Raw genomic sequence first — 22,523 nt, 5'->3', positions numbered from 1 at the left:
TTTATTTGAAATCTATAATGGTGAATCTGATTGATTGTATCTCAAATATTTTAATTTGTATGCCCATTTCAATTAGTGTTTTAGTTTTTTTTTTTTTTTTTTTGCTACATAAACACATAAGAGATGTTTGTTCTTAGAAACAAATGAATCCTCAACAAAAATCAGTTTAGCTTGTCAAATTGGGAACTAAATGAGTTTAGAAGATTTTTAGGGAATAGTATCAGATCCAATGTTGTACACAATACACTGAAACCACTGAATTATAGAATGACAAAGTGACTCTGGATTATAGAAACTATATCGGCATGATAGATAACTAAATAAACTATATCCACTGAAACAACCACAACACCAATGTCCAAAGTTGTGTAGCTGTCTCAGCATTTTATTTCATTCCTCAAAGAATACACTCTTGAATTCTGGACACATGGCATCCCTTTTCCTATCTAAAACAGAATGAAACATCTTATGGAAACAAAGAAAAGAAAGTGAAAAAAAAAAGGGATCAATCTGTAGAACAAACAAAACTGATGAGGATACGAGAGACACCTGAGAAATAATTTGAATGTGCGAGGTTGTACCTTTCAGATTACAACTATCTTGTGAAAATTGGAAGCAGATGATAGTGTTCAAAACAAATCAACTGACATCTTAAGTTTGTTTTGCTTCCACTTTGGAAGGTCATAAAAAGCACTCTTTCTCATGCCGAATTTCTCTTTAAAATCAGCTGAGGATAAGTAAGCCTGCGAGGAGAATAGCAAGCAAATTTGAGAGATGAAGGTAGCTCGGCATTTGCACATGGTATAATGATATGTGTATACCTCTCTCTTGGTTATATCTATGTCGGTAACAGGATCAGTTGATGTCGTGGTTAAGCGTTCATAAGGATGGTTGGGTAACCCACTGTCATCTTCATCTTCACCTTCAACTTCACCCTCATTGATATCTTCTTTAATGGTGAGGTCATCAGTTCTCACACCTTCTTTAGAGTTGCTTTCTAGACTTCCATGATTAGCAATACTTCTTACTCCTGAACGTTCGCAAGGTCATACTTGTGTTTTTGGCACAATGAAGATTTATGGTCTTTTAGCTACATACCTTTGGACAACTTCGATTCAACAGTTCCCTTTGTAGACTCAAAAGATGCAGTTAAAGCAGCAATAGCTGCTGACCTTGGTACTACTGATTTTGCAGACTCTGCCAGTGCAGACTTAGGATAAAGCTTTGTAACGGCTGGAGGTGGTGTAGAAAGATTCCTGGCACTTGAATTCTCAAAGTTTTTAGCTAATGCAGTAAATGCTGGAGATCTTCCCCTTGCACGAGCATTGTCAGGGCTGATAGACATGCTTCTGGAACGATTAGATTTATCAGTAACACTTACTCTCCCACCACCATAAGATGGCACACGTGGCTTTGGCTTCTGAAATGTTAACAAATGAACTTAGATATCGGCTCACGATAAACTACAGTCGATCAAAGATTGAACTTGTATCTTACATCAAAAGCTCGAACCGTTCCAGTTTTGACTACCGCAAGCTTTCTCTGGTATGAATTTCCATGCATCTGGTATGAATGTCAAATGGTATTAAATATGAAAAGTTTACATAATTTAATAAAAAGAATAGAGAAAAAGTGAATGCATCCTAAAATGCGTACTTGTGTTTTTGCAGAGTCCCACTTGAAGAAACGAGTGAAGAACGGCGGCTCATTTCCTTCTGTCACTATGAATATTGGTGTTTCTCGTGATTGCTTTTTAATTAAAAAATCCCGTTCAAGAAATTCCTGCAATAAGTACACACACACACACAAAAATAATCATGAATTGATACACTTTTGTGCCATAACAAGAAGGAACATGATTGTATGCTTCTGATGAGCATCTATGCACCTATACCTCCCCAATTTCTAAGGCTCGTGATCTAATCTTGGAGTCCACATGTTTTCCAACCCAAACAAAGATGTTTGAGTGACAATCGAGGATATAAACATCTTCAGTCAATAAATCATCTTGGTTAAAATTAAATATCTCTGTAACCTGAAATCATGTTTTTTTTTCAGTAATAAGGCACATTCTACAGATGAAGAAAAGATTGTCAGTTGTAGCATACCTTAGAAGGGTCTTCGTTATGAACATGTCAACAACAGAAATAAAAGAAAATACTTTAGATTTATAGTATAAGAGAGAAAAAGATGCCATTAGTTAGTGATTAAGATTAGATTAATTTGACATGATACCTTTGGATAAATTACAATAGAATAGGTGAGGATCACTTTCTGGTTCCTTTGTAATCTTTTGACTGGGATGGTCAGCTTTACCTCCAATTAAGCTCCAAAAATGTTCAGTTTCTGAGCCCTCCTTTAGAGGTTTGTACTGAAGATTTGGCTGTTCAACATTATATCTAATTAGACACTACCGAAGCAAATAAGTTGGTGAGTTGTTGGAAAGTTAGAATGCATGATACTAATTATGTGAGATTGCTTTCACAAAAGATGGATTTACATCTTTTCTTTACCAAAAGCTTTAACACTTGAATGAAGTGTGCACGGATGGTTAACATACTTTTATTTGATCTAGCAATCTCTCAACAAGCTCATGGTCCTCCAAGGTAGTAAGATTTCCAATCCATGTAAAAATTATTGCGTCACTATGTAAAATGTAAGAGTATGAAGAGTTCAAGGAAGAAGCCACCTGTTTAGAGATAAAACAAATACTCAGCATAATTCTATAGTGGTTTGATTGAGTAAATATCTTTCAAAGACACTTCATATTCTTATTACATGAATTTAAGACAAGATACCAATAAATTCACACTAAACATTATAAGATAAAGTTCTCAAGTTTGAAGCTAGAGGTTTTTAGTTTTTGTTCATGAAAGAACTTTGAGTATGAGAAAGTCACCGGTTCCACTTGTATCGCTTGCATGTTATCTGGTCCAGAACCTTGAACTCGTAGAAGTGCAAGCCCATCTTCTGAATATGTCTCATCAGGAATGTTGTTTTCTGCGATAAAGTTCTTATATCCTGTACTCAGACCTCCCTGATATTGCAAATGAAAGTGTTTAGGAGTTTGCAGGAATTACAATAACATCCAAATTTCATCACTGAAGATATACCTTGAAAACAATAAAGCTCTGAAGGATTAAAAAGAATTGAATGGGTTCCATTCCTTCATGAATGCGAGCCTGAAAATGCAAATTTAGAAGCATCTGAACAGGTCGACAAGAATAAGAACAAGCAGAATATCTTAGATAGGCAAAAACGGGCACAATGTTTTCAAACTTTCAGCAGCAGATATGGAGTTTCAATGTTGATAATTTCTTGAGTACCAGAACAGCCTGTGACTTCAGGGCTTCAACCATCTTCTTGGAGAGGGATATAGCAATTGCTCGATCATCCTGTATTTGTTTAATTTTAGAATTTATCCACCTTTAACTTGCCTTATATCAAAAAAGAAACTATAGTATGTCCAGCATCCTTTTCAAAGAAATTGTGTCAATCACTTTTTGAGATGGCCAACTCAGAGAGAGAACAACAACACTAATTTTTTTTGGGTCAAACAAACATTTTCAAAGAATAAATGCACTTTTAGTAAATCATAAAGCAAACAAGAGTATCTAAGTTGAAGATAAGGGACCATTTAGATATCATGGATTGAGAAGAATAAAACCATTGCATTAATCAGTTCTATTGTTTTTCTGTCATTATGTTTAGTAAAAGAACTAAAAAAAATCTTAGATGGCAAAATTAATGAAAAAGGTGATACTATAAAGTATTGAAAGCCTTCATATTGAGGACCCACAGGTTTTTAATTTAATTATGATTTTAATACCTTTCCAATCAAGAACAATTATACTTTTCGATACCACTATCTAATATAAGGAATAATAATTTCTGACAAACAATGATTCAATTTTTTTTTTCCATTTCAAATTCTCAGATGAAAGGCAGCGATAATCTTCTTAAAGATACAGTGAAAGAAGAGAAAAAATAAGCCAAGCATTAAGGAAAGCAGTTATGCACTTTGGAATCATCAATTACTATGAGTCAATACACTTTAAATTGGAAAACCAAATTAATGTTAGATTCATATAGTCAATACAAATAATTCAAACCTTGTTGCTATTGGAAAAGACCTGCTTACATTGTCATGACATGGAAATTTAAAACTCATAACTAAAAACCTATGTTTTTGTTTGCATTGTTTTAGGTGGCTATACTTGCAAAACCATGCCATGTCTTTGTTTGTATTTCTTACGCTCCAAGAGATCATTCTTCTTATGATGGTTTTATATTTTTTTTTTGTAAAAATAGACAAGACAAAAGAACATAGTGAATTTACCTCAACACTCAGCTTCCCAAACCAAGTGCCAATAAGTCGCTCCTCTTTGTCATCACCAGCGTATGCATATTGGAAAATATAGCAATCTCCACTGTAAAATTTTGACTGATTGGTAGATGAAAGAAGCTCTTTCTCTTCCCCATTTATATGCCAAACCTGCTCAATGGAATGGAGAAACAAGTCTACTTCTTTCCCTCCAAGTCAAAACTTTTGAGAAAGTAAAGCTTCTGAGAACATGGAAGCTAAAAACAATACCTTTAAATCACCTGTACAATCAATAAAGGGTTCAGGGTCTTCCTTGACAGCGTCATCCTTTGCAAGGCCTTCCACATTCAACCCCTGGCGCTTTAAAAGGGCTAAGACAGTAGAAGCAACCTCAAAATTACAATTTTGATATCAAACAGAAGAGATGCAAAGACTTGTTTTCAACTTACCAGCTACCTTGCCTCTACCAGCTTCAGGTGCAGCCACACCAGTTGTCTCTGGCCATCTATCAAACTTTGATCGAAACATGACAGTCTCATATCCTTCAACAACACGCATTAAATGACATTTTGGTCTGTCAGACCCACCTATCAGTTCCTGTACAAGTAAAATGAGGAGTATATTGACTAGAGAAATAAGAAATGGCTAGTCATTTCAAGGCAAGTGTTGTTTGTTACTTCTGCAGCAGAACTTGCACTTTTCCTGTCCTCAAGAGATGTATTTTTGCCAATCCACACATGAACTTCAATGCCACAATCCAGCAAGTAACACTTGTTAGTATCTAACAAATCTCTGGTCAGTAAGTCAGCATCAACTGTTGCTGGCTGTCCTTTCTCAACACTGAAGAAGTCATAAATTATCAGAAACTACCTTAGATTAAATTACATATTAAGATACATTGCAATTTATAGAACTTACCAAAGTAGTTTTGTAGAGGTCTCCACATCTTTTACTCCCTCAGAAGGCACCTTTCGTGGAAGAGGTGCAAAACCACCAAAGAAGCCCCAGAATTCTCCAGCATCAGCATCAGCCATCAACTTACCATCCTCTATAAGTAACCTTGTGTCAGATTGGCATTCATGGAACAAAGATCTTCAGTCTAAGAACTTACCAATTGCCGCTACCTCGCACTTCCCATCATGATAGGTGTCTTTAATATACTGGACCACCTCAAGAGCTTTACCCCTCTGTTGAATGGATGAGTTGGATCCGTTGAATTGGAAAATCTTAGATTTTGTGTCCAGAATGAAAATGCCATCGTGATTGAGGGATGACCGAACAAAAGGAACCTATATATATAATGAAGGGAAATAAGAAAATCCTTAATGATGGTTATATATCCATAATTTGCAGATCATTCAGGTACCTCTGTTATGTGGACAACATGCTTCCCTTTGCAGAGATATAGGCGAGTCTCATTTGTGTTCGCGTTGACATCAGTGTGCTTAAATCCAGATGCCACCCCGCCTTGTAGTGGCATGATGCATGGTCTAAAATAAGAGAGGAACTTTTTCGTCTCATGACCCTGTACCTCACGATACTGAACAGCACGTCCTCCAAGAACAGCATCAAGCTCAACACTCTTGATGGCAGCAGTTCCAGCTTCATCCTGCCCTTAAAATAATATAAAACGTCATACTATTTCAGAAGGGGAAGGGGAACCATGAACTAGAAGACTTAACACCCTAACCTGAGAAGTATCTTTACCAAGCCAATAATGGATATCATGACGCAAAGCACCATTTTTTGTAGCAGTTGTCTGCAGAGAAAAGAAGTAGGAGACAGTAGATTTATGAATCAATAATATTTTAGTACACCTGGAATAACTTGGGCCAAAAAAAAAACACTTGAAAAACAATCAAGATGATCAAGTTTTTGTTCAATTGTCTTTTTTCCCCACTTTTTATTTATGGTTCTAAAATGCTGAGGGTCCTGGGTGGACATTTTCTGAACCATATATAAATACAACAACAACCAAGCCTCAAAAGTATAATCTATAACAGATTCTGACAAGTATTAAAATGTATTCTTACATTGTCTTAATGATGGTGCAAAATGTATTCTAGATGGGATCCTGAAAAGCTAAATAATAGTGGGGAAAAAGTTTGCTCTTAATGATTAAACATTCATAAGCTCTTAAAGATTTATACTCATAGACATTTCTTCAAATTTGAATCATAATTTGTCACAATAAGTTCATACGGTTCATGACTTGCATTTAGGTAAAGCTCTATGGGATAGAACATCCTAAAGATTTACCATATAAATCATAATCATGTATAGTTTTAAAAGAGATAAAATTGCTCTGGCAACAGGAAAATAGGAAATTTTCACAAAAGACTAAAAAATTATGATGTTTTGAGACAGTAGTACCTTTAAAATCACATACGAGTCACCCATAAAAAATTTCCCATGCGAAGATGTTGGAACAAGGACAGGGGCAAAGTTCTCAATGCGCCATATTTCCATCCCACTATGTTTTGTCAAGGAATATAATCTCATGGCAATATCAAATTATACATATTAATAATACAAATATTGTTGATGAAGGATACTCTTTCTGTCCTGCCCCATGGAAAGCAGGATCCAAATCTTTTCTAGATATTGACATATTTCTCTGGTTTAACTGAAGCTCTGTCTATGGCTTCCAAGTGAATCAGCAGAAGCTGTACAAGTTAGATATTCAATGTATTAGTATCTCAACATACTAGAATCCAGTCAAAATAAGATATAGCAGTCAATTAATGATTAGATAATTGATCGAGCCAAGAATACGTGAAAAAGTGAGCTTGTAAGCAAAGGACAATGTTCTTTGGGTTCGTTGAACTAATACATTGAGGTAAAGTTTAAGTAACAAACACCAAAAAAAAAAAAAAAAAATGCCTCAAAGAGCAAGAAAGAATTCAATGAATTCCTCTAAGTGAAATTTATATTTTCTGGCATTTTGATTATACATCAGATTTACAGCTCCTAATTTAATTGAGAAAGTAATAAATCACAATACACGGCAGGATTGATGAAACTTAGCATTCAACTTCAGAAGAAATTCTAACACCTAAGGTCTAAATCCCAAATTGTTACCTCAAATCCCTAATCTGTATGCCGTGTGAACCCTCCTAATCTTATGCCTATATTATTCTCAATGAACGCGAGCCCGGTGGCCTCTATCGTCCCTCAAAATTCAGAATCTCTCATTCAGTTTGTTCAAGAACAATAGATTGACTCTAAGATCAAAACACAATGCATAAATAACTTCAAGCGATAGCTATTTTACATGTACAGAACATTTGAAAAATTCCCTCAAATCATAAATTACAAACTTTAGCAGCTTCTAATATTACACCCCGCAAATGCTCGGGACCACGGAAACATTTTTTTAAAAAAAGAGAGAGAGTGAGAGAGAGAGAGATCTTTTACCTGAGAAAACACTACAACAAGTAACCTCGACCGATTCCCTGAGAGACGATATCGCAGCCTGGTTTGAATCCGAGGAGAAATGCAAAACTTGATCGAAGTTGTTTCTTTGTGGAATGTGGATCGAAGGCAAAGGCGGAGAGCTCCCCGTATGAGAAATAAAATAATCAGGAAGAACTAAGAAATAAAACAAAGGTCGACCTCCCATTCTTCTCGGAGAGAAGAAATCGGATCAAAGCCCAGCAAATAACATAGGAATAGGAAGTTTATATAGTGATGTTACAAACTAATATGAAGAATATTACATAAAAAAATTTTATTTTATTTTATTTTATTTTTTGCTATTGACTAAAACATTTGTTTTATCCATCAATTATGTTTCAAAAATATAAAAAATAAATTAAATGAATATCATAATAATATAACATTAGGTAATTGAATTTTGATTGAATTATAAGTTTTTCCATCAAAGTGAACACATTTGATGAACTATAAAAGACGTTTGCATTGATTTATTTTTTAGATTATTTTTTCTATTGGAATTTTAGATCCACAAATAATAGCACATCGTAATTTATTTAATAATTATTTGATCATTAAGTTATTATATCTATATATCATCTAAGCCAAATGTAATTTTTCATATTTTTGTAAAATTAATATTCATCGTCAGGAATATTTAATTATGATTTTATTATTTGCTCAATATACACTGAGATAACATGCCTAGAACATTTTCATTACATAATTACAATGAGTAATTGGATAAAATAGATATTTTTTAAAATATATATATTTAAAGGAATTTTGATGATTTTCTTAATTTATTTATAATAAAGAAGGAAAAAATTTTCATAAGGGAAAAGAAAACATTTTAATTAAATAGGAATCAATCATTCTTTTTATCAGATTAGTATAATTCATTTAATCGCAAGCATTAATGAAGGCATATAAAGTAAATTGAATTGATTAAAAAATTATTTTACTCCCCATAGTCATTCATTGGAGTATATTTGTCTGTCACATCACCAACAATAAGCACCATATATAATTAGTTTGATATGCATCAGAATAATCACTAGGGATTTTTATAATAACTAAATTTAAAATTAATAACGGATTCCATGAAATAGGGCTACAGAGGAGGAGCGAGGAGATGGTCATCGCCGAAGAGATAGAGCAGGCGCTCGACGGCCCAGCTGGGCTCTGCCGGTGGCGGAGGCGGCGGTCGCCGTGCTGGGAGGAGGGCCGCGCGGCAGAGCGGGCAGCTGAGATGCTCGTCGTGGTCGAGCCACCGGTCCAAGCAGCCCTTGTGGAACACGTGGCGGCAGTTCCTCAGCTCCCACACCGCGTCCCCAGCCGCCACCTCGCTCAGGCACACCGCGCACGTGACGCCCGCGCCGCCGTACCTTTCGTCTTCCTCCTCGCCCGCCAGGTCCTCGTAGGTCGTGACGCGCAGGCTTGCCCTCACCGCCGCGGCGAGGCGTCGCGCTCTGGCTGCGGCGTCTTCTGAGGGGGAGGGGGAGGGGGATGCAGAAGGCCACCGGGCGTAGCTGGGGAGGAATAGCCACCTGAGGAGGAGAGGGAGGAGAAGGGCGACCTCCTTGAGAAGGCAGAGCAGCACGAGCTTGGAGTAACAGTCTTCAAGGGAGATGCTCATGGAATTGTGTGTTGTTGTGAGAGAGCAGGCTGCAGCTGTGACGGAGAGAGAGGCCAAAGAAGAAAGCCAGGCAGAAGGAAGCTTTATATTGGGAATTGGATGACCTCATCAAAAATTCTACTTTTTCAAAGGAGAGAAGAACAGAAGGGATTCCTTTCGGACCGTGTGGTGGCGATGAGAGCCAGCCAAATTGTGGTGCGACGGCAAAAGAAAGGAGTACAATTCGATGCCACGACTGTATAATCATATAATCAAGCAAGAGAATTTGATGCCCCCACTGTATAATCATTATACTCAAGCAAGCAAGAGACTTGAAGAGAGTACTGCACTACAATTCTCTATATTTATATATTCTAATAGATATCCCATGTACGAGAAGACTACACTAGAATATGCAAGTCCCAAATACTCCTCGTAATTCATCCTTATATTATATATATATATAGAAAAAAAAGTAAATCACATAATCAGTGGAATAAATATATCACCCTCTAATTAGTTAAGGAACTATAAGCATTTTAATGGAAAAGAGAGTTTCAATTCTTGGCATCACCGGTTAAAAGGGTTAAGCCATATTAATTTTTTAAAATATAAAATTTATCTTAAATTTTATATTTTACTTAAAAAAATCTTTATAATGAAAAATAAATATTAAGTAGGGAAAACATAATAAAAAATAAATATAGAATAAATTATAAAAAAGTTGAGGTATTATATTGTAAAAAAATGAATACCTAAATTTGATAAGATAATTCATCTATCCTAAATTTTAAATTTTAAAAACAGAAATCTAACATGGATAATGTAATTCAGTCAAGGCAGTCCTCTAGGAACGAGGAGAGCATGTTCTTCCATAAAGTGAATAACCAAAACGTGAAAGCAGAGGCAGTCATCAAGAAAAGAAGAGAGCGCGTTCTTTCATAAATTGCATTGTTCACTTACTAAATAAAGAGCAACGTTCAGACAGAAATTCTAACAGAAGTCAAAAGCAAGAAAGAAGAATGAGATGTGCATATTTCTAACCAGAAAAAAAAAAACAAGCTCAAAAGATAAAGAGAGAAAAGAAGTAAGCTATTGCACCATCCTCCGGATTGCTAACCTAGTTGTGATAGTAGCAATTGAAAGTGCATCAGAAAGGGATAGGCTAGATAGCAAGGCAGAAAGTTAACAGGTGAAATCCAACAGTGAGCAATATCTGTGTTGGGCCTTACAATTGAAACGAATCATCATCATAACCAAGCTGGTCCATTGTTCTACTATCCCTTATCCTACCGACCTCAGTTATTCCATGGGATGGCAGGTGGACCAACTACTTTGACCACCTAAATGCTTTCAAGATGTAGGAAAGAAGAACAATATACATAAGAAATGTGTGCCAAATATCGAAGTTAGTTCTATATCCTCAGAATATGCAAGAACCTTAGCAGAAGTGTTTGTGTTTCAACAGTATGAACTCTCTCGAGACATTGAGCATGCGAATTATGAAGAATTCCATGAGAGCAACCATGGCCAGGGAGACAGGAGATACAACACCTGCTGGAATTATCTTGCCGGACCTCCTGAAACGAGAAATCCATGACTGCCAGGAGAGCTGCAAATAAACCCAGATGTTGAGGAGAGATAAAAAGAAAGCATTAGTCTAGTAGAAGCGTCAAGAAGGAATATTAACCAAAGAAGCAAAAGCTGGCCTTTCACCAAAGAAGGAACAGCTGATAAACCCAGAATAACTTGCAAAGTCTGACTTGCCGACCAGCTAAAGATCAAATCACTCTTGAATTTTCACTTACAGTAATTATCAGCCAGGCAGCAAGAAATTGTCCCAACTTTAAAACATTCTCCCATCATTAATCAGCCTTCAAGATCTAGATTAAACTAGTCTTTGTTGTTAAATAATACGACAACAAATATCAGAGTATCCAGAACAATATCACAACTGTTTCCTAATAATAAGGTTTTTCCACAAACTAGCATGAAACAACACGTTCATGTCACTTTAATTCTGTTAAATGGAGTTTTATATGATTTCCTTGTATCCCTCACCTCTCTAATTCTAATCGGTTCAACTTGTATGATTAAATAATCTATTGGTCATCCAGAACATGCCCAATTGTTCATACCATGAATCTTGTTCAAGCTATTAGATCAAATACCAAACTAAAGCATCAGGCTGAAGACATTCAGAACATAAAAATAGGGGAACTTAAAGAACAGTGATTCCTATTTCAGAAATTCAGATATCATTTATTTGTGACACCCAAGAAATGTTGCAAGTATTCTGCAAACAAATCGAAGTAACATCAACCTTAAGTTTAGCATGGAAAACTTTTGATCGGGTTAAGTAGACATTACTGTCCTGTCTGAAAGGATCTCTTACTTCCAAAGGCAAGTAATTATACTACAATAGTAGCAAACACAAGAGGAGAAAACTAAGTAATCTCAAGACAAAAGCAAGCTGGATAAGTGAAGTATCAGATAACATAAAGAAGTAGCACCAGGGTTGCAATATCATCAACGCAACCATTGGTGTCGACTTATCACACCTCAGTACGTAGCTCATCGGTTGTCCCAACGCCAACCACATATCCCTCAAAAGGTCCACCATAGTCCATCTAAGGAGCCTCCTTCATCCATGGATTGACGCAGTAAATCAGCTTCGACTTTGTAAAAACAACCTCTCCGCCTTTCCCTTACAACACCTCCTTCGAATCAGAAATTAAAAAAAAAAAAGGAAAACTTTTTCCAATCTGGAGTGCATTCCCACTATCGAACTGCATTTCGATCCCGCACAAACGAAAAAATAATAATAAATACAAGAATCAGATGAAGGCGTAAAGAAGTTCACCCCTAGTACAGCAAAGAATACCAGCGCATGGCCCGTTGGTCGGGATCAAATCCAAAAAGCAAGGAAACCTAGCATCAAACTCAAGCTCTCCTAAATACCATCAATTCTCCTTACTTCGGGCACCGGCTTCCTTGGTCGGGATGCATCGTAGGGCTCAGTACTCGAAAAACATGGATATGCGAGAGAACTGGGATCCGACTCCGAACTTCCATTGTCGGAAATGGCCGCGCTTCCTCCTCTGACACGGGGAAGGCTACGGCGAGAGTTCCGAACTTCCATTGTCGCGGATTCGATGTCATTGCGAAAAAAAAATTCCCAAAAATTCATTTTTATTTATCTATTGCATTGAAATTTCAAACGGAGTTAAAGGGCGGCCGTACACGTAAGCAGTAAATCATCCACCGTCCCTCAAGGAACGGTCAAGATTGCAATCCACAAATCGGGCGAGTCGATGAATAAGACGGCCCATCGGGGCTCCTCGTCCCTTTGTCTCGGACCTCCTCGAGGAGGGAAAACGGAAGACGGAAACGGAGCCGAGAACACGACAAAAGCGCGGTCGATTCAATCACAGGCGCGACCTCAATCCCTGATCGCGCTATCCAATCCTCGACGCCCTCCACCAATCCCATCCTCTCAGATCGACCGCCGCTCCGTCAAACCCTAATCGCGGTGGATCCTCCTGATTCCAGACGCCGGGTTCTTCGCCGGGGCTTGTGGAGATGGTGGAGAAATTGACGCGTGGTTACCGGATTCGAGCGCTTTTGAATGCTTCGTTCTCCGTGATCCTGTTGCTCTTCCTCTTCAACCGGCACGACGTCTTCCGCAATCAGTTCCCCCAACAGGATTTGGACTACTTTTCCTCTCCGACGAGTATCCATCCTCGCCGGCTGATTGAAAAGGTTTCGTCTTTTAATTCTACGATTTCAGAAGTTGGAAACATCCAGAGTCTCTGCTCCGGCTTAGCCCGGTCGGAGGGCTTCGTTGCCAAGTGCAAGTACGTGAGGTCGCACATAAAATGTGATACCGACGGGTTCTTCGATTACCTTGCTTTTTTCTACTGCACCTGTCAAAATTTTCCGGCTTTAGGATACGCCGTGCTTGGCCTGTGGATGGTGGCGTTGTTTTATTTGCTTGGCAACACCGCAGCGGATTACTTCTGTTCTAGCCTGGCAAATGTGTCGAGTCTGTTGAGGCTCTCTCCAACAGTTTCTGGCGTTACTCTTCTTCCGCTTGGTAATGGTGCGCCCGATGTCTTTGCTAGCATTGCAGCGTTTATGGGTTCCAGCGGATCTGGCGGAGTTGGCCTCAACAGTGTGCTTGGGGGAGCTACTTTCGTCACTTGCATTGTCGTTGGCACAGTTACATTTTGTGTTGCTGACAAGAATGTTCAGATTGATCGCAAGTGCTTCATAAGGGATGTTAGCTTCTTTTTGTTCGCTCTTGCTGCATTATCCATAATCTTGATCATCGGAAAGATAAGTGTTTTGGGAGCAGTGATGTTCATCTTGATCTATGTGTTGTATGCCTTCATCGTGGCAGCAAATGAGCTTCTCAGGGAGCAGGCCCATAGGTTGAAGTTGGACTCCTTGACGCCATTGCTTCCACCTGGAGGCAGCATATTTTCCTATGCAAGCGACGAAGACTTACCTATGTGTAGCCATTTTCTTGACGATGATGCAGGCGCTGATGCACCGCACTTGAATAATCTGCCCCAGTGGTTCTGGGCTTCCCATGTAGCCATCTATTCAAATCAAGGTTTTGGTCATTCACATGAAAAGCCGAGACCTCCTTGGGGTTGGAAGGAGGAGGAGGAGACTGGTACAACATTATTTGGTAAACTTTTGAATGTTCTGGAGATTCCTCTATCGGTTCCAAGAAGGTTGACTATACCAGTTGTTGAGGAAGATAGATGGTCAAAGGTATATGCCGTTGCTAGTGCTACCTTAGCACCAATTCTTCTGGCATTTCTATGGAATAGTCGACATAATGAAGACTCTGTGTTTAGTGCCATTGTGTTCCTTGTAGGTGCACTTGTTGGTGGGGTTCTAGGAGTTTTAGCTCTAATGTTTACTAGTCACGAACACCCACCTCGGAAGTACCTGCTCCTTTGGGTTTCAGGAGGGTTTGTCATGAGCATTGTCTGGTTTTATATGATTGCCGGCGAGTTGCTCTCACTTCTAGTTTCCTTGGGTTTGATATTGCAGATCAATCCATCCATACTGGGTTTAACTGTGTTGGCATGGGGTAACTCCATGGGTGATTTGATGTCAAATGTTGCTTTGGCACTGAATGGTGGCGATGCAGTTCAAGTTGCCATGTCAGGATGTTATGCTGGACCAATGTTTAATACACTTGCAGGTTTAGGAATCTCTATGTTGCTTGGTGCATGTTCAGCCAGACCAGCTTCATTTATGCTTCCTCAAGACAGTTCTTGTATCTACACCATGGCTTTTCTTATGTCTGGACTCTTATGGGCTCTATTTGTTTTGCCAAGACACGATATGCGCCCCAACAAGCTATTAGGATTTGGCCTCATTGTCATTTATCTTATCTTCATCTCTATCCGGGTGAGTGATGCCATTGGACTAATGAAGTTGCTGCTTGGTGTAAGTTGATCAGTTAACCAGAATTAGTGCAACTGTATTCTTCTGAGATCTGATTGGAGTGGATTTTTCTGCCAATTTGTGTCGGCAACATTCTATGCATGTTAAATTATTCTTTACCGTACCCAAGTTGTTGTAGAAGTGTGGATGATGATATTACTACTTGTGACCATATACAAATGATAACCGATGTTTATAGATCTCATGGTCTTTTAAATACTAACAGCCCTTACAACCTGTTAGGACAATTGTTAACATTTTGGTGAACCCTATGCTTCTTAAAATCTAAGAATCGTGTTTAAATTTTCTCCGAACCAGTACTTGTTTGTTTCTTGATTGCCAGTTATGTTCTTACTAAGCTACCTTTAATGCTCTTCATTGTAGTCTGAGAACGAAAAGTTTTGTAAATCATGTCCTGGGTTCCTTCCATAATTTTCACGTCGGATCAGGATGAGAATCTGACTAAAATTTATTACGATCTCTCTTGGATTTGCCTTCCCATCTAGGTTGTAGTTTTGGATCGAGACAAACAGCCAGAGGTAGTTGGCGATGGGCTGGCCGTTCCTTGCTCGGCATCATATAGTCCGTCCACTATCAGCAGCTTCCAACCATCTGTCTCGACTCAAAATTATAATCTAGGTGGAAAGGTGAATCTAAAAAAAATCGCAACCAATTTTAGTCAAATTCTGGTCTTGATCCGACGTGCAAATTACGAAAGAGATCAGGAATTATGGACTAGAAGATCTGGACTCGTATTTTGTGGCTGTGATATGTAAAGGGCTTACCGCCAACACCATATTACTTCTGTTATGGTATTTTCAAAGTATGTTTCCTTCTTAAAGGCTCACAATTGTTCGCCAGAGGTTGTCCAAGATAACCAAGTGGAATTAATGGTTTTGATGATACTCCAAGATTCTACCATTCTAGAATGAATGTCATTGTAGTGGCCCTTGACATTTTCTATCCATGTCTATATTAAGCTGAAAATTTTCCTATGTAATCATTGAAGTTGGAGGAGCAATATTTGAATTTAGTAGACTTATTGAGTTTATTTTTAACATCTTGTTTAAGGAAGTATTTTAATTTATAAAAGATAAGTTGTAGACTTTAAAATTTTGAACTCCAGAAGAGATTTGTTACCTGACGTTGGAGTTGGATGAGTGAGGGGGGAGTTTTATTTACATGGATGGAACTTGGAAGGCAGGTGACACAATAGACATATTAAATGAGGAAGAGAAAATTTAATTTGTGACTATAAAATAATATTTATTTAAATATAAATAATAATATACTAGGGATATAATCTTGTTATTATTTATTTATCTTACTAGAAGTAACACGTATATATTTGAATCAAATTAATATAAGTGCATTTGCCGTTTATTGGAGAAGCCTAATAACCTTTGGTCTTGAATGTTAATTTCTTATTTATCAAAACAAGTAATTTACATACATATTCCCATTCAATTAGGTTACGTTGATGAGGAGGCCAGATTCCTGATTAAAAATAATAACAATAATTAGGGATTTGATCACTCATAATTTATAATTATGATCTAATCGTAATCATGATCCAACTATAATTAATTGTGATTCCTTTTTAAGTTCACTATCCTCCCAAGTTATAATTTAAATCGGGACGGATGACCAAAGACTGTTTGAAAGCCACCGAAGGTGGGCAAATGGCCAGGCTACTCAGCGCCGAGTGGAGACAGTTTCTGACCCCCTGTCCCGACCCAAACTATAATCTTGAGGGATGATAAATTCAGAAAGAGATTACAACCAATTGTGATCAAATCGTTACCAAAATTCAACCATAATTATAAATTGTCCATCCTTTAATCTACTTTTTTATCTACTAGATCTGACCTCGTTGATGAGGGATAATCAACCTCGTTGATGAATGATAATCAACCTTACGGTATAATCAAGCCAACAAAATATAACCCAATTACATTACCATCTAACATGATATTTTTATTATTTTATAATAATATAAATTATATTTACTATTTATAATATATACTAAACAAATCTTCTTATAATTCAAAATTACATGCATAATATAATATATTTTCATAAAAATAGTAATATAATATTAATTACATTACATTTATTAATTACATTACAAACTTACTTGATTATATTACTCCTAACCATTAGTTATGAAAATTAATTTGCAATTACCAGATTAAATACCTTAACAACACAATCGACACCCTTAACCATCTGTTGAAACAAAACAAATGCAGTGCACACAGAAAAGACAACTTCATTGTTTCAAATCCAAAGCAAGTGAACTCTCAGATCCGTCACAGTTCGGAAGGGATTCCATGTCTGAAAGCATGGATTCAACAGCAGAACGAATTCCATAAAGCTCTTCTTTCGCCGGAAATTGGAGCTCGTTCTCCTGCTCAAATGGAGGAAACGAGGCTTTGCCTCCATGTCACAGCAATAGGACTCCTCACCTCGTGCGTTCCATCGCTCCATGAGATGGAGCCGAAGGCCTGACCACCAGAGGCTGCCGCATCAGCCAAAGACGCGATTTTGATCTCGTACGACAAGCTTTCGCCGGCGGCGTCGAACTCCAGCTTGCTCGGCGTCACCGTCACGTCCACGCCCGGCGGGCTGGTGATCTTGGCCTCGTACACCGCTGCGGAAGCTCCGACGTTGCGGACCCTTCTTTTGTAGGTGATCACGTCGCTGCTCGACGAAAAGATGGCGGCGAAAGCAGGGTAGTTGAGGTCGCCGGGGGTGGCCAATGCCGCGTCGGAGCAGTTGACGCTGATCTCGTACTTGGTGAAGACAGCGATCTGCTCCGGCGAGTAGTTAATCGCACAAAGGAAGGCGAGGTAGTCGTCAGTGGTGGCGTCGTAGACCAGGCCGGGGTTGAGGGCCCGGTTGGGATCCACGTGGCCGGCGCCGCGAACGAACGGAGTGGACTCGGCGCCGGTGGCCAGATCCTTGATGGGCTCTCCGGCGTTGTCAGTGTTGTAGGCCGTGGTCATCAGGGCGGATTTAATGGCGGCAGGGCTCCATTCAGGGTAGGCGCCGCGGAGCAAGGCAGCGATGCCGCTGACGTGGGGGCACGACATGGAGGTACCGGAGATGATGTTGAAGTCGACCCGCCGCGGATCGATGTCGAGGTCCGTCGGGCTGTTCTTCCCCGTCCACGCCGCAAGGATGTTGACGCCGGGAGCGATAACGTCCGGCTTGAGGATAAGCGGGGCACGGTAGTTGGGCCCCCTGCTCGAGAAAGCCGCCACCTTGGGTGCGGCCGGTGAGTCGCCAATGACGGTGCCGCGGAAGACGAAGGTAGCTGTGGGCGAAGCTTGGGATTTGATGTAGTCCTTGATCTGTTCGCCAGAGGTGTGGGTTACCATGGTGGCCGGAACAAGGTGGGAATCTGCGACGAGTTCCTCCCCGCTTCCGGCATCATTGGACAGGATCATTCCGGCTCCGCCGGCCAGTTTCACGGCGCTACCCTTTTCGACACGCGCATTGCCTCCGCGCTCGCAGAGGACGATCTTGCCGGCGACCATGGTGGAGTTGAGCAAGCCCGGAATGCAAAGCCGAGATCCGTAATCTCCGGCATAGACCAAAGAAAGATAGGTCGAATCCAATGGATCTCCGGAGTAAAGCGAAACGCCGACATAGGTGGATCCATTTCCGAGGATCACATCGACCGGAAACTGCCGGTCGATGGTAGATGCGCCCACAGTAAGGATCCATGGCGCGATGTTGGCGGCGGTGCGCGGTCCAGGGCCGGAGTTCCCGGCGGAGCACGAGACCACCACTCCGTGACGCGCGGCGCCGAACGCCCCGATGGCAATCGAATCGCGGTAGAAGGCGGGGGAAAAGCCGCCAGAACCGACGGAGAGCGATATGACGTTGACTCCATCGGCGATCGCGGCGTCCATGGCGGCTAGAATGTCAGAGTCGTAGCACCCGGATTTCCAGCAGATCTTGTATGCCGCTATCCGGGCCTTGGTAGCCATCCCGCGTGCCTCGCCGCGGGCGTACTGGAAGAACCCAGCCTCGGCGACGGTTGATCCGGCGGCGGTGGAGGCGGTGTGGGTACCGTGGCCCTCGGTGTCGAGCGGCGACTTCGACTCGCTCGTCTCATTCATGGGGCCTCTCGCCGCCTCGTAGCCCTTGTAGAAGAACCGGGCGCCGATCAGCTTGCGGTTGCAGAAGGAGGCGTTGAAGCCATCTCCAGCGTCGCAGGAACCCCGCCAGGAGGAAGGGGGCGGGGGGAGGGAGTCATCGACGAAGCTGGCGCGGGAGGGGTAGATCCCGGTGTCGAGGACGCCGACGACGACGTCGGACGCGAAAGAGGAGAGGGGCCAGAGGCCGGAGGAGGTCGAGAGGCGTAGGAAGGCAGGGGAGCGGGTGGTGTGGAGCTGGCGGCGGCGGTCGGGGAGGACAGCCAGGACGAAGGGGAGACGGAGGAGGGCGGCGGCCTGGCCTGAGGTAAGGCGCGCGGAGAATCCGGAGGTGGCGCGTGAATAGTCGTAGAGGAGGTGGGCGGCCGGCCGGTGAGGGAGAGATCGCAGCGTGGAAGCGTACCAATGGAGGTGGGTGGGGGAGGAGGCCGGTTTGTGGAAGGGAGACACGTGGACGATATAAGTGGCCGGTGCGTCGTCTGTCTCTCCCTGCGCCAGGCACAACAGCGGGAGGAGGAGGGTCACGGCGCCGAAGAAGGAGATCAAGGCAAGTTGTTTCCCCATCGCAGGGAAGAGAGCCGATCGGCGACCCAAGACAGAGAAGACGATTCAATCCCCCAATAGAAAGCCGTCTCGAATAAATTGCTTAATTCAGATGGCAATTTGGTAGTTTAATTCAGATGCAGGTTCGTTTTGTATATATGTCAGGACAACGTGCGAGATTTTGGGCAGTTTTGCTTCTATAATAAATAAATAAGGAAAATTTTAAAAGGATCAATCATTAATAATTGTCATATTGTTATGACATAATAATTTTAATTATAATTAAAAACAACCATTTAACAATTGAGATAACGAAGAGCGCCGTTTTAAATGTTTTTTTCTTTATTTCCAAAAGGTAAGTAGGCAGAAAATTCTACTAGTCTTTTGAGATGAATAAAACAGCCCTTTCATCGATTATGAGTGGATAAGATCGAACCGTACAAAATTTATTGTTCGACGTGGCATTCCAGCTACCAGACACGTTTCACGAACTATCCGGACCCGTCTCCTTCGCCTCCACGTACCACCACTACCACAAGTATTTAATTATGGAACTAAATTAGAAGCAACGAAAGAGATCGTCGGCGTCGCGATTCATTCATCGATCGAGAAGATGAAGGCGAAGAGCTTCGCGTTGTTTGCTCGCCGCGGTCCCTTCCCGTTCAGCTCCACATCCCATCCCCGTCCCACTATTATGGTATCGTTTAATCCCCCCCCCCCCCCCCCCCCCCAAAGATTTCCATTTTTTTTTGTTGGATTTCGATTTATTTATCATCGATCTATCTCAGTATTCCACCGAGCACGAAGATGATTCACCGGGGGTCGTAGAGAAGGCGAGATCGACGGCCGAGGAGTTCTTACGACAAGCCAAAGAGAAATCAGATTCTGTCGGGGAGAAGGCGAAGGACGCCAAGGAAGGAGTTGTGAAAGGAACTCAGGAACAGAAGGAGAAGTTGACGAGCAAAATGGACAGCTACGATAAGTTTGGCAAGGATTAGGAATGGTTTGAGATCATGTATTCGTGTACTGAGTAGTGGTATGGTTTGTGCTAGTTAGAGTTCAGACCTTTCACTTTTGGGGTAGTCTAGTTAGTAATAAGTTGAAGAAGTGCTAAATGGTAAGTTGATTGTGGTTGGACATTAGGCGTTACTGGAGGGGTTCAAAGTACTACCCTAGAATTAACGTGTAGAATAAGCACCTACTGAATTACCAAAGAAAACAGGACAGAGCTTAAAGCAGTAAACTCACAGACATCTTCAAGAAACAGATGGAACTTTGATGTCTAATAAAACGTTGATTGGCTTGTTACCCTTTGCAGATAATTATGCATGGCTTAAAAGTTTATCTTGCCGAACGAGTCAGTTTCCTTACCTAAGCCTTATGACTAATGATTATTGTAAAATACTTAGTGATATGATAGATTGTCATCTTGCATTCATGAATTCAAGTTTACTTATAACATATTTTTCAAATCATTCATACTGCATTAGGAAAATTTGATTATAATATTTGTTTATGTATCTTATAAACTTGTTTAAGCTGAAGTCACCAAAAAGGGCAAAAAGAAGACAAAGCTTAAAGTGAGTGCTAATTTTTTACTCACTTGAAGAAGGCATCCAGAGAAGAAAGATAAGGAAGAAAAATATAAGTGCGATTGTTCCCTAAACTTAATAATTAGAAATGAGACTCAAAAGAAAATGTTAATAATTCGCCTAGAGTTGAATTCTGCTTGGTGAAGAGGAATAATCAAAATAAACACTTTTTAAGGTTTTAAGAGTTTATTTTGATAAGAATTCCTCTTTAGGAGGTTTAGCTTTTAAGGAAATAGTAAACTTGGTATCTTTTAGTTTGGTAGGAATATCCTCTAATCTAGTAGTTTAATAGAATAATTGTATTTCTTGATTTGTATTTGTTATTTGTTTTTCGGTGCATGTCAATTTGAGTTTTTTTTTGCTAACTCACTCTAAATGACGTGGGGCAGTCCTTATAGAAAACAGTAGTGTGACATCAATTTGTTGATCAGAGTCCAATTTAATGAAATAAATGAGAGGCGAATATAAAGACGTACCCTGGTCTAAGGGGACATCCTCGGATGGGATCCTGTTCGAGTTATCATGATCCGGAAGAGTATATGCATGCACCAGACGAAGAGCTGGATCTGATAAAGCAGAGTCGGACACGTCACAGAGCTGGAAGTGGCGGCATGAAACTAGACGTGATCTCGGCACACAGGCCGGGCTAAAATATCGACACGCAGACCGGGCTAAAACATCGGCACGTGGCCCGGGATAAGGTACCAGTACGTAGACCGGGATAAAACATTGGCACACAGATCGAGATAAGACGTCGGCACGCAGGCCGGGATATGACTTCAGCATGCAAACCAGAACAAGATAACGAAACGCAGGCCGAAAAATAACAACAAGGAGATTAAACACAGAGTACATAATCCGAAATACAACCGCGGATGAAGGTCGGAACACAATAGCGATGCGAAAACTACAACAAAGTGGATGAGGAACATGCTCAAATCTGTCCCGATGGACAGGGGGAATCGTGGCCAACGAAAATTGGCGATCCAGAGGGTAGCTGCGCAGAGCTGACGAACACTAGAGGCGACGGGGCAGTTGCGGATACCAGCGAGCGATGAAGGCGGTTTGGTGAGCGGTGAAGGCGGTCCAATGACCCACGATGACGGCAGTAGTGCCCCCTCTCCCAACGCGCACAGCCTTGGCTCGTCGGAGTGTGCTGCTGATGAGGGGAGTTGTTGGTGACGGCAGTGGCGTCCTCCCCCCTCTTGCTTGTGTCGTCGGCTCCGACGGGCAAAGCTGTGGGGAGAGAGGAAGCAGCTCTGAGGTGGGCGCCGCTCGGCTGGCGGTGGCGTTCACAGTGGAGGCACATGAGGGGCCACGACCACGGAGAAGAGGAGGTGCACTCCCTCATCTACAGCAGCACTGTCGGCCTCCGGTGA

General features: G+C 40.9%; 4 protein-coding genes across 4 annotated transcripts; 2 read left to right on the top strand and 2 right to left on the bottom strand.

Annotated features, from left to right (window-relative positions):
* Nucleotides 1-346: 346 nt before the first annotated feature.
* Nucleotides 347-6,970, bottom strand: LOC121997360 (villin-5-like). Its single transcript, XM_042551727.1, has 22 exons — nt 6,880-6,970; nt 6,698-6,797; nt 6,015-6,083; nt 5,691-5,933; nt 5,436-5,613; nt 5,243-5,372; nt 5,002-5,164; nt 4,774-4,921; nt 4,595-4,695; nt 4,340-4,495; nt 3,327-3,395; nt 3,114-3,182; nt 2,900-3,037; nt 2,561-2,689; nt 2,236-2,383; nt 2,109-2,119; nt 1,895-2,035; nt 1,657-1,782; nt 1,498-1,563; nt 1,099-1,420; nt 822-1,030; nt 347-743 (listed from the first exon to the last, which is right to left on the bottom strand). Exons 1-22 carry the CDS (start codon nt 6,933-6,935, stop codon nt 630-632), a joined length of 2,886 nt encoding a protein of 961 aa, XP_042407661.1. The 5' UTR covers nt 6,936-6,970; the 3' UTR covers nt 347-629.
* A 5,758-nt stretch (nt 6,971-12,728) lies between these two features.
* On the top strand, nt 12,729-15,041 carry LOC121997359 (cation/calcium exchanger 4-like). Its single transcript, XM_042551726.1, has one exon. It carries the CDS (start codon nt 12,960-12,962, stop codon nt 14,853-14,855), a length of 1,896 nt encoding a protein of 631 aa, XP_042407660.1. The 5' UTR covers nt 12,729-12,959; the 3' UTR covers nt 14,856-15,041.
* Nucleotides 15,042-17,002: 1,961 nt separating this feature from the next.
* Nucleotides 17,003-19,651, bottom strand: LOC121997358 (subtilisin-like protease SBT1.4). The gene has a single exon (XM_042551725.1). It carries the CDS (start codon nt 19,571-19,573, stop codon nt 17,258-17,260), a length of 2,316 nt encoding a protein of 771 aa, XP_042407659.1. The 5' UTR covers nt 19,574-19,651; the 3' UTR covers nt 17,003-17,257.
* Nucleotides 19,652-20,093: 442 nt separating this feature from the next.
* On the top strand, nt 20,094-20,899 carry LOC121994297. Its single transcript, XM_042548382.1, has 2 exons — nt 20,094-20,249; nt 20,341-20,899. Exons 1-2 carry the CDS (start codon nt 20,166-20,168, stop codon nt 20,548-20,550), a joined length of 294 nt encoding a protein of 97 aa, XP_042404316.1. The 5' UTR covers nt 20,094-20,165; the 3' UTR covers nt 20,551-20,899.
* Nucleotides 20,900-22,523: the final 1,624 nt, after the last annotated feature.

Source organism: Zingiber officinale, chromosome 6A (assembly GCF_018446385.1).
Source record: "Zingiber officinale cultivar Zhangliang chromosome 6A, Zo_v1.1, whole genome shotgun sequence".
Taxonomy (NCBI): Eukaryota; Viridiplantae; Streptophyta; class Magnoliopsida; order Zingiberales; family Zingiberaceae; genus Zingiber; species Zingiber officinale.
The sequence above is the reverse complement of the archived record's forward strand: the minus strand, read 5'-3'. Positions and strand labels throughout refer to the sequence as shown.

Bases quoted from the DNA above. Each gene is read 5' to 3' on its own strand.
- LOC121997359 (XM_042551726.1), top strand. From the start codon at position 12,960: ATGGTGGAGAAATTGACGCGTGGTTACCGGATTCGAGCGCTTTTGAAT.
- LOC121997358 (XM_042551725.1), bottom strand. From the start codon at position 19,573: ATGGGGAAACAACTTGCCTTGATCTCCTTCTTCGGCGCCGTGACCCTC.
- LOC121994297 (XM_042548382.1), top strand. From the start codon at position 20,166: ATGAAGGCGAAGAGCTTCGCGTTGTTTGCTCGCCGCGGTCCCTTCCCG. The intron at 20,250-20,340 runs GTATCGTTTAAT...GATCTATCTCAG, and splicing joins ATCCCCGTCCCACTATTATG to TATTCCACCGAGCACGAAGA.
- LOC121997360 (XM_042551727.1), bottom strand. From the start codon at position 6,935: ATGTCAATATCTAGAAAAGATTTGGATCCTGCTTTCCATGGGGCAGGA. The intron at 5,165-5,242 runs GTAAGTTCTATA...TGACTTCTTCAG, and splicing joins ACCTCTACAAAACTACTTTG to TGTTGAGAAAGGACAGCCAG. The intron at 4,496-4,594 runs GTATTGTTTTTA...TCCATTGAGCAG, and splicing joins ATTGTACAGGTGATTTAAAG to GTTTGGCATATAAATGGGGA.